This window comes from Balaenoptera ricei, chromosome 20 (genome assembly GCF_028023285.1).
Source record: "Balaenoptera ricei isolate mBalRic1 chromosome 20, mBalRic1.hap2, whole genome shotgun sequence".
NCBI classification, from domain to species: Eukaryota; Metazoa; Chordata; class Mammalia; order Artiodactyla; family Balaenopteridae; genus Balaenoptera; species Balaenoptera ricei.
The window spans coordinates 8,405,676-8,416,967 of NC_082658.1; the positions used below are offsets into that span (position 1 = coordinate 8,405,676).

At 51.2% G+C, this 11,292-nt stretch overlaps 1 protein-coding gene across 1 annotated transcript; it reads right to left on the reverse strand.

The window, feature by feature from the left end:
- Positions 1–385: 385 nt before the first annotated feature.
- Positions 386–11,042, reverse strand: ST6GALNAC1 (ST6 N-acetylgalactosaminide alpha-2,6-sialyltransferase 1). The gene is made up of 9 exons (XM_059908420.1): positions 10,912–11,042; positions 3,516–4,215; positions 2,561–2,729; positions 2,228–2,399; positions 1,870–2,008; positions 1,520–1,623; positions 1,249–1,338; positions 1,064–1,163; positions 386–780 (listed from the first exon to the last, which is right to left on the reverse strand). Exons 1-9 carry the CDS (start codon positions 11,040–11,042, stop codon positions 589–591), a joined length of 1,797 nt encoding a protein of 598 aa, XP_059764403.1. The 3' UTR covers positions 386–588.
- Positions 11,043–11,292: the final 250 nt, after the last annotated feature.

Here is an 11,292-nt window from a genome sequence, read left to right on the forward strand (position 1 = left end):
GTCACTATACACAGGGGAATCATTTTTCATTTCATTTCATTTGCAAAACTTATTTGCATCTCCATGGACAAAAATCATTTTTATTACTCAGTTTTCTACAACCCAGAGAGTTGTCAGGTAGCTCAAAGACAAGGAAAGTTGCAGACCCTTCTAGAATCAGATAACCCCTGGAAGGGTCTTCTAGACAATCTAGAGTGAAATGCAGGAATGCCTTCAAGATTTCACAGCTGCTAAGTAGAAGATCTGGAATTCAACCCCAAATCTACATGTCTCTGTAAGTTCAGGCTCTTTCTTCTGTGTCAAGTAGCTTTTGAACAGTGAAGGTTCAGTTAAAATTCCTTGGTCTCAAGAATGGAGTCCCCACCTCCATGGAACAGACCCTGCAGCAAATTTCCAAGGTCTCCAAAACGTCAGTCGGTCATTTGCCATCTTGAGGGTGTCCTCTCCTATGTACCAGTGTTCCCTCGGAAGTCTGGAGGGGCTCGGAGCCTGGTCCAGGAGCTGGGAAGATGATTGAAGAGTCTCCAGGCTCCCACTGCGCCCTGCATCTTGGAACAGCTGAAGAGACTTCTGTAGCCCAGGCTCCAGTCACATGGTTGGTTTGGCAGTTACAGGATGTTGGTAGAGTCGGATAATACCTTCATCATGGAGCCGCTTCCAGAGCGTTCTCTCCAACTTGAAGTCATGGTTGGTGTAAAAGATCGTTCGTTTCCATGACTTATCATAGTAGTGGTCAGAGAATTGTTCGTGGCCCTTGGTGATGAAGCCATAGGCACTCACCTACATGAAGGTTGGAGGAGAAATAAGGCCTATATTGTGTCTCCCAGGCTTCTTCTCTGTGTGTGTTGGGGGTGAGGGCCCTTTATCCTGGTTCCAACCCTAGGGGTCTGGGTGCAGGACCCCTGGATGCACATTTGCACACATGCAAGTATCCACAGTCATGACACTCCCCCCACCCCAGAGGGGTGTGCCGCCCGCCCAGCCATCATCCCATGCTGAGCAGGCCCAGGACTACCCCAGGGCTGTTTCTCCAGGTATGCCTGCTCCAGAAGCAGAGCCTCACCTGGTCACAGAGCTGAAGGGCAGTGAGCAGCAGGAGGGCCCCAGTGGTGGGCCGGTATATTCTCCAGTGGACGGTGTTCAGAGTCTTAGACCTCAGGAATCTGTGAAATACCCCAGCCACCCAGCTGTCAGGAGGCTGCAAGGATGAGAGGGACCTGGCCCCTTCCACGGGCTTACTGCTCTCACCTGTTCTTCATGTATCGGAGCAAGTCTGGGTGCAGCAACAGGTATCTGTCCAATTGCAAGCCTTCCCGGAAAGCTTCCTGGGGCCTGCGCCTGTGGGCAGGAACGGGTCCTTCAGGCTCAGTTCTCTTACCTCTCCTGGTGTGGGCCAAGTCAGGGTCATGGGCATGACTGGTACCCCATCTCTAGGTGATAGCTAAGACTGTCCCCACCTGTCCAGCCCTTCACAGCTGCTCACTACACAGCTCGACCAGGGGTAAGGGGAGGTGAGTACCTGAACCAGAAGAGGTTCTTCGTCACCAGGGTCTGATTCAGAAGCAGTGCCTCCAGCCACTCATAGTCCCGGGTGCCTTCCAGGAAGTGCAGGTAGCGGACATCCTGAGGACCAAGGACAGCGTGTGGTCCAGGAGTCCTGCCTTCAGTGGGGTGGCCTGGCTCTGACTCCAGACTTCCCGCCTGCTCTTCTCAGGCCTGGCCCGGCTCTCCTCCCTGCTCTTGCCCCTCGCATGGACGGAGGCTGTACCGGCCACAGGCTTCAGACGCAGGATGCTCGTCTCCCTGTCTCACCTGCATCCTCCCTTATCCAAAGTCTGTGTGCGGCCAGGCCCATTCCTCTTTGCTCACCTTTCCCAGAGGCACATGCCGGAAACCCCGATTGCCCAGTATAAGGAGTGACTGGGTCAGGGAGAAGGCAGTAAAGCCATAGAAGGACGTCCGAGTACCCACATCCTGTTCGTAGCCCTTAATGACAGCTCCACTCAGTCTAGACGGAAAGACAAAATCAGACAGAACACATGAGTGCAGGAGGGGGACGCGTGGAAAGGAAGGAGAAACGGGGAGACAGCACTGATGTACAGAAACTCTCTGGAGAGCCCAGGAACCCCGCCTTCCAGATACAGGCACGGAACACCCTCTCAGATCTCTCAGAAGAGCCCAGCTCTGCAGGAGAGGGGGTGGGAGGGGGCCGGGGAGGGGAGCTCACCGGAACACGTAGTCATGGCCGTCTATCTCTGGGCCCACTTGGGAGTTGTTCAGGATGCCCCCGTTGCCCACCACGGCACAGCTGATGCACCGGGAGCTCCCAGCAGGGAGGCTGGCCAGGAGCAGCTGCTGCCTGGGCACCGGGGGGAAGCAGGACACGACCTTCTGCACCACTGCAATGAGGGGACTCCATTCAGAGCCCTGGAAGGGCCAGGGATCCAGTGGCATTTCTCCCAGGGCTGGTGGCCGCCAGGGAAGAGGCGGACCAGACACAAAAAGCATGGCCCTCTGCTGGGGCCTAGCGCACACCCTGGCCCCCGGGGCAAGGACTCACAGGAGAAGTTGAGCTCCATGAAGCCGAAGGGTGGAGCAAAGTGCTCCAGGCGACCCCACTCGCTCTGGTTGAAGTGTCTGGAGTCCAGGAAGAGGGTGAGGTTGGGTAGAAAGAGATTCTGGAGCCAGGGTGACTTGGAGGCTTTGATCTTCACTGAGTCAGGGCAGGTCTACATGCAGGAGAACGGGTCAGGCAGGGAGAGGCCCAGGAAGGCCATGGCCAAGGGGTGGGGGTGTGGGGAGGCAGGGGCAGAAAGCAGGCCTCAAAGCTGGGAAAGCGTCGGTCTCTGCTACCTCTTCCATCCTATTCCCAGGGCCTTCTGGCCCCACCCCCACCCCCGCCATCGATCATCCCAGCCTACTGTGGTCAGGAGGGCTCCCAGGGAACCAGTGGTTCTCAGCCCTCAAGGCAAATGTACCTTCCTACGTGTGAGAGGAGCGGACCAGCCTGTGAACATGCTATGGGTCCCAGGGCTGTGCGTGGTTGCAGTGATGTGTGTAAACACCCATGTTCTGAAGGCTCCCTTCCCACAGCTGCTGCGGGCCCAGGCTGTTTTTCTTAGGGAGGGAAGAGAGGGAGGGTCGTAGAATTATCTATGCAGGGAGAACAGGGCTGGCCTGGGTGTTCTGGTCCCTTAGTCCCTGCTGGTTCCTGCCCCTTCCCCTGCCGCAGGACGGGATTCCGGTGCAGGTCACACTCTCTCACTGGGATTGACGACCCTCTGGGCTCCTAGGGGCCCAGGACAGGGCCTTCTCGCTCACACCCTGGGACCTGCCTTCCCTGCCCTGCTTCTGGCCATTATAACAAGGAAGGATGGGATGAGAGCAGTGCTGGGGGGAGAGCATGGGTGGGCCGAGGCAGAGCTTAGGACCCGGAGCCTGGGAGGGAAGGGAGAGGGTGGGGCCTCAGGGCGGGGTCGGCGGGGGTGGGGGGGGGGGCGTGCAGGAAAACTCACCGTCTGGAGGCCTCTCACCTCCAGGCTGTATTCTTCCTCAAAATCCCACTGCGGCTCAGACTTGAAGTTGGCGGCCCGCAATCTCTGGCCTCTCTGGGTGGTGGGGCTCTGGAGAGGGGCTGAGGATGGGGTGGCCTGGGCTCTGTCCTTGGGTGGGACGGCCTCTGTGGTGGCTCCTCGGACTCCCCTTCCCGTCGGCCCCGCTCCCGCAGGGGTCTGCACCCCAGCCTGATTTTCTGGAAGGGGCGTCCTTGCTGTAGCTGCTGCGTTGCCCTGCAGCTTCGTGGGCACCATCCTTGGGGCCGTCGGCCTCGCGCTCTGGTCCCCTGACCCTTTGGTTGTCCTCTGGTCCTGACTGTTCAGCGGCGGCGCCTCCGTCCAGCCAGAGGCCACCCCCCCGACTTGAGCTCTCGGGGGCAGCGTGTCCCCCGCGGTGTCCTTGCTCGCCTGCGCCTCCGGTGCTGCCATCCTGGCTGTGCTGGGTGCTCTGTCTGGCTCCTCGGCACTGGCCTTGCCAGCCTCCGCTCCTCTGCCCTCTCCAGCTGTGTTGGCTGTGGCCTCGGGGGGGGTGTCCTGCATGCTGGTCCCCTGTGCTGACTCCACGTGGGCGGTCGTCCTGCTTCCGGTAGTGGGTGCCTGGGACGTAGCCTTTTGCAGCAACTCCGGAGACCTTTCCTTAATGTTCTCTCGATGCTGATTCCTAGAGACAGAGATGACTTTGGATGAAGGCTGAAGGCTGTAGGGACTTGAGAAGCATAACTAGTATCTATCTTTGTGTCTCAAGTGGACGTCAAACCAGTCTCCAGGAGAGATGAGGGAAGGGGCATCACCGTCCACTACCCAAAACTAAGCTGCACTTGTTGGCAATGGGTCTGGAAACTTACTCTGACCAATAAAGAACCCTTAGTGGTGGCACGGAGTTTGGGGAGCTGGAACTGGATGCCAAGGGCAGAAATGAACTGCTCACCCCCCACCCGTGCTGCGCCCCCAGCTCTCCATGTTTGCACCTCTGTGGCTCCCAGCGTCTGCTACATTCCCGATTGTGAGTCTAAGAATGAGTTTGTGTGAACCTAGTCCTGTCATCTCATATCTGTATGATTCAGTGGACCTTTTTTTTTTTAAAATAAATTTGTTTATTTTATTATTTATTTATTATTTTTGGCTGCATTGGGTCTTTGTTGCTGCGCGCGGGCTTTCTCTAGTTGCGGCAAATGGGGGCTACTCGTCGTTGCGGTGCGCGGGCTTCTCATTGCGGTGGATTCTCTCGTTGTGGAGCCCGGGCTCTAGGCGCTTGGGCTTCAGTAATTGTGGCTCGCGGGCTCTAGAGCGCAGGCTCAGTAATTGTGGCGCACGGGCTTAGTTGCTCTGTGGCATGTGGGATCTTCCCGGACCAGGGCTCGAACCCGTGTCCCCTGCATTGGGGGGTGGATTCTCAACCACTGCTCCACCAGGGAAGCCCCAGTGGACCTTTTTTTTTAAAAAAAATAAAGCATAGGTAATAAAGGTAACTTTGTCCACAGAGAAAACGGAAAGATGCATTCCTGTTAAGACCATAGCTGCCAACCTTGATTTCTGAAAGATTGATGCCTACCAGGGCCCTGTGGGGCTCCCGAGCATGGAGGCCTTTTTGTCCCCCATTTCTTGTAGGCAAGACTCCAGCCTCCATGACCTTCCCTGAAAGGGCAGATTCGAACAGTTGCTAATCAAGGGAGGAGCAGCCAGGAAACCACCTGAGGCAAGATTAAAGGGACCAGAGAAGCTCATCAAGATTAGGAGAAAGACGGACCACCTGAGACCCTGCACACACCCTAATCTTGTGAGCAACCCCACCCTTTTGAAACTCTTGCCTTGATCCTTATTGCATACCCCTGACCACAGGCCTGACTATAAGACCTCTCCCTATTCCCCAGGGAGGGGGGCACAGTTCTTGAGGCGCTAGTCTACTGTGTTCCCCCTTTGCCTGGCAAAGTAATAAAGCTATCCTTTTCTACTTCACCCAAAACTCCATCTCCGTGATTTGATTTGGCACCGGTGTACAGAGAAGCTGAGCTTTCGGCATCAAGATCTGTCTTAAAGATGTGCTTCGAATCCTATCATGAGTCCATCCCTGCTTAAAAGCAAACTGTTGGAATTCCCTGGCGGTCCAGTGGTTAGGACTCGGCGCTTGCACTGCTGCGGCCAGAGTTCAGTCCCTGGTCGGGGAACTAAGATCCCGCAAGCCGTGCGGCGTGGCCAAAGGGGAAAAAAAAAACCAGCAAACTGTTGATTGTTGGAAAAATATACATACTCGGCAAATATTTGTCGAGAGACCACCATATTTGCCGCATCTCATGTTAGATGCTGGAGATGACGGATGAAAGGCGTGTTTCCCAGCCACAGGAGAGAGGAAGTCTAGTGAATGGACAGCCGTGTCATTAAAATATGAAACACGTATTGTGCTGTGGAACGTTTGAGCATGGTGGGAACATGAAGGAAGGAGCTCTGTCTGGGCACCGTGGAAGCAAGGAAGGCTTCCTGGAGGAGTTCCCCTCCGAAGAGGATTAAGAGTGGGGAGGAGGAAGTTTCAGTGTCAGAGGCATGAGAACTTGTGGTGTTGGAGCCAGGAAGTAATTATGAAACAGAGTGGGGATGGGTTGGGGGCTTGTGGGGCAGGAGATGCTTCCAAACAGGCAGGCAGGGCCAGGTCATTACTTGCAGTGTATGTTGGACTGAGGAATTTAGACTTTATCATTTGTCTCTCCATCCAGGAGGAGCTGTGGAAGAATTCCAAGCGGGAGATGGGGTGGGGGTTCCTGAAGGCAGGAGTGGGGCACATAAGCTGATTTTCATCCTGCAATGCTTATGCTAGCCGTGGGAGAAGGCAGATGCAGGGTGGCCTGTCTGTCTTCTGGCAATCAAGGTTTCTGACTCCAGGGATTGGATTCACTTTATTTTCTTTTCATTTTCTACTATGATGTGAGGCTGTCAAAAAGCATCATTTAATTTATGCAAGTTGGTATCGGGTGTTGTGCTGAGAAAAGCCTGGCTCCTCAGCTCTGCTTGGTTCTCTAACTGGACGTCGTGGGGGAGCCCCCGGGCTACACACGTTTTGGGGGGGAATCCCTGGGAGCTTTGGAAAAGAGAATTTTCCTGTCTAGTGACTTAGCCATTACTATATGGCTTTCCAGGTGTCCTTTACCTGGCATCCTAGCCCTCCCTGACTTGTCTTGGTCACTCTTGTCCCAGGGTCCCTTTGTCTGTTCCCACCATTCTTCTTCTAAGCCAAATACAACGATTTTACTTATTCTCCGTCCTTTATTCCCAGTCCCGCTGTCACCATAACCTCCTTGCCCCGGGGCCCCAAGGACTCTATCCTAAACCACTGCATCGGCCTCTAACCTGTCCCCCTTAAAACCCCTGTGCCCGGGGAATTCCCTGGCGGTCCAGTGGTTAGGACTCAGCGCTTTCACTGCCGTGTCCTGGGTTCAATCCCTGGTCGGGGAACTAAGATCTCGCAAGCCTCGAGGCGCGGCCAAGAAAACCAAAACCAAAACCAAAACCACTGTGCCAAGCCACCTACCCTAGCCTATAATCTACTGACAGAATAACCTGCATAAAGCACTCATTTAATCAAGCTACTCCCTTACTGTAAAACTTTCCATAGCTATAGAATAAAGTTATTTAAGGCCACACATTCATTCTTTCATCGACAAGCATTTACACTGTGTTACACAAGCACAGTGTCCAGGACCTGTTCAAATTACTGGAGAAATGGAGACAGATAAGACAGTTCCTACCCACAAGAAATTCATAGTCTGGCAGAAAAAGACGAATTTAGGGTTTATGACATCATGTCAGGATGGATGTGATAGAGGGGCATGGACGGTGGTGCGATGCCAGCCTGGTGTCTTGGCTGGGAGCAGGGACTCTGGAGCTAGCCTGCCTGGGTTTGAACATCAGTGACCAGGGTGACCTTGGACAAACTACTTAACTTCTCTTATCTGTAAAAGGGGGTGATGATGATAATATTATCTACTCTCAGGCTTGACACGTGATTCGTAATCATAACTCCAAGGCCAGTGCCTGGCACGTGGTGAGCGCCTTATCAGTGTTTGTTGCCTTACTCATCCATCAGTCTCCCATTCCTGAACGCATCCTGCCTTTTCCCGTTTCTGCACCATTGCTGATGCTTTTTCCTCACTTTGCAGTGTTCCTGCTTGCTGAAATGTCACACAGCCATCAGTCACCGTGCAAATGCTCTCCTTACCCCCCACCCCATCCCCCTGCTTGGATTACTCATGTGCTCCCGTAGCACCTGTCACAGGTGACTTTATTGAGGTCATTTATCACTACTGATAATATGACCTGCATTCTCTTACTTTGTGTATGTCTCTCTCATCCCTTAGACTCTAAACCTCTTGAGAGTCAACACATAGGAGGTAGTGGAGAAGCATGGGATCTGGAACTCAAATCCCCTAAATTCAAATATCCGTTTTGCTACTCCCTGGCTCGGTAAAATTCCCCTTAACCTTTTTGAGCGTCGTAGTCTGCATTTTTGTCAGAGAATAAAAATACTAATCTTGGACAGCAATTGTGAAGATCAGAAATAACACATGGAATGGCCCCTGGAGCATAGGTTAGGGTTTGAAAATCTTCTCCAACTCTCAAATTATCATGGCGCGTCATGAAGTGTAAACACCACCATGATAATGACCTTCATAAACCACAGGGATCTACAGGTGCGGTCTGCGTTGTACACCTCCCTTTCCTTTCTGATTTTACTCTCACCCTGTGCCCAGGCAGCACTGTGGGAAAGGGGGGCCATTACCAGTCTCTAAATTGCAAAACTGCCCATCGCTTTGGCCTCTCCCTCTCTCCCACTCCTCTCCTTCAAAATATCTCTGATTTTCCACTTCTTCCTGTTCCACTGTCTCTGTCTTAGTCCAGATCCTCTTCACCTTGCGTTTTAATGGCTAAAGTCGGCCCTGGTCCCTCGCTTCACACCAGGATAATCTGTGTGGAGTCGTCCGTCTCCCTTGGGTACCGCGGCTGGTCAGGCCAAAGTGGCAACTCCCTCCTCCTCCTCCGGATCCATCCTGTTCACTTCTGGCAGACTCATCAGTCTTAAAATACCACTGTCACAAGGCCACCTCCCTGCCTGAAAGCCTTCTGCAGCAACACTCGGTCCCACCTTCCTAAATGCCCTTCATTTCCCTGAGGTGGATTCTCTCTCGGCTAAGCAAAGAGGACACCAATTTAGGACTTATTTAGGCCGGCTTCCTTGTTCGTCCTTTTCTCACCACATGAGTGCCTTGCCCTGAGCACTCATCCAAGCCCTACCTGTGTCCCAGACTCCATCTTCTCTTTGAACCTCTCAACACACAAAAACTCCTTTCCTCCAGGGACCTCTACTGTTATGGCGTTCATGAAGTTATATAAACAGTTTATTGAGAAATCTCAATATGCGACCCTTTTCCTAGCCTTTAAAATCTTGGGCAGATTCAGTAACTTTACAGTCACTGTTGAAGTCAGGACAATCCTAAATGCATGTTCATAAGATAACAGAGCTTCAAATTACATGAAACAAGAACTGACGAAACTGAAGGGAGAAATAGACAAATTCAAACCTGTTTTGGAAATAAGTCAGGCCTTTTCTTCTAAAGCTAAACATACACCTTCCTTATGACACACCAATTCCACCTGTAGATATTGACCCAGGAGTAAAAAAAATATGTGCACAAAAAGATTTGTACAGCAATGTCCACAGCAGATTTACTCATAATTCATAATAGCCAGAAACTGGAAACAACCCAAATGTCCATCAATAACAGAATGGATAAACAACGTGTGGTATATTCATACAATGAAATGATTTATAAACTTTAGAGGATCCTCAAATTCACCAGTGGCCTGAGAAATGCAAATTAAAAAGAGAAACACGCTTTTACCTATCATATGATAAAACTTTAAAAACATTCACAAGATCCAGTGTTGCTACAGAGGTTGGAGAGAGTTAACTCACACACCTGTCGGTGTAGCCTTTTCTGAGGATGACTTGATGGTATCCACTGACATTTAATGTGAACATAATCCATTATCTTGGCAAATCCACTTCTAGAAATCTACCTACAGGAATACTTACATAAGCACACAAAGGTATGGGAAAAACCCAAGTGCCCATCGATAGGGGCTGGTTAAATAAACTATATCCGTTCTATAGAATGCTATGCAGCCATGAAAAGGAAGGGAGTAGATCTATAGGTGCCAACATGGAAGGAGGTCCACGATATAGTGTTGATTTAAAAAGTCAACCTGTGGAACAATGTGTATAGTGTGGTACCTATCTGTCCATCCATCCATCCATCATCCATCCGTCCATCCAACCATCCAACAATCTACCTGTCTGTCTATCTATCTATCTATCTACCTACCTACCTACCTATCATCTACCTATCTACCTATCTATTTCCCCATCTGTTGTAACGGCTTGTCTAACATAAGGTAAAGAGCACAGATTATGGAACCAAAATGCCTGGGTTTGAGTCAGCTACCAGCTGAGTGAACTTGGGTCATTCATTTAAGCTCTCTGAGTCTCAGTTTACTCATATACTCATAAGCATAGTGCCTGGCATATAGTGAATGCTAAAGAAGTGTTAGCTACAATAATATAGTAATTATTTGTACACCAAAGCATTAAGGTTAGTTACCCGTGAAGACTGGATAGAGATGGGGGTATAATGGAGAGACCTTTATTTCTTGCTTCACCTTTCTGTGTTTTTTAAAACTTCATGAGAGCATGTTTCACTTTCAAATTCTAAGAATAGTGAAACAAAATCATTCAAAATACATTGAATCTGGAAAGAAAGGGATCTCTCACCGCTGGAGATGTGTTTATAAGAAAACTGGTCTAGAGGGTCCTTTTGAAGAATTAGGTTGGGACCCAGAAGTTCAGCCACTGTCCTAAGTGAGTGATCTCCCATTTTACAGACAAACGTCTCAGGGATTGTATGATTTAGAAGTTAATGGAATTCACGGGATAAATCTTTTGCTTTAGGACACAGAGAATGGCATGTCAAAATTAACCCCAAAGCTGGGGTTATTACTTACAGTCCCAGAGGGGAAAATAGTCTTATTTTCTACTTATGCCTTCAGGAGTCCAGGCCAATAGTTCTCTAACTTCTGCTTCTACCTCCTCGATGTACAAGCCCCATGGCACCCTGTTTCCCTGTTACACCACCTCCACGTCCCCCAAGTCTCCCCTTTGAGCTTCCTTGCCCGTGGTTCCTGCCAACCTTCCTGATCCCTGACACCGCCGTAAACACAGAGGTGTCTCAGATTTCCCCAGCCCTCCCTGGGCTGTAATTTTTCAATTTCTTCTAATAAATCACGGGGAACTTGGAAAGGGTCAGAATCTTACCTGGTAGGCGTTGTATTAGTTTCCTTAATAAAGGAGGGCAGGGCGAAGAGGAAGAAGATCAGCACGGCCAAAAGCAAGAGCCATTGGACAGCTTGGCCCAGACAACTGGGTCTCCTCGGGCAGAGCCTCATGATGGTGGGCTGGGCCGTGCAGGGAATTTCTGGATGTCCTGGGGCTTTGACGTAGACAGCAAATAGTTTAACTGCTCGGATCTCCCGGCTGGGCTGGGGTGTGCACACCCTTTTGTCTTAACAAGCCACTCTGGTAAATGCGGAGTCTATCAGAGTCTGTCAGGGAAAGGAGCCGCCTTCCCTGCTTTATGAAGGCTTATAGGCTGGCATGGCTTGAAGGAAGAGAAACTCCTTCTGTTCAGACAAGTTC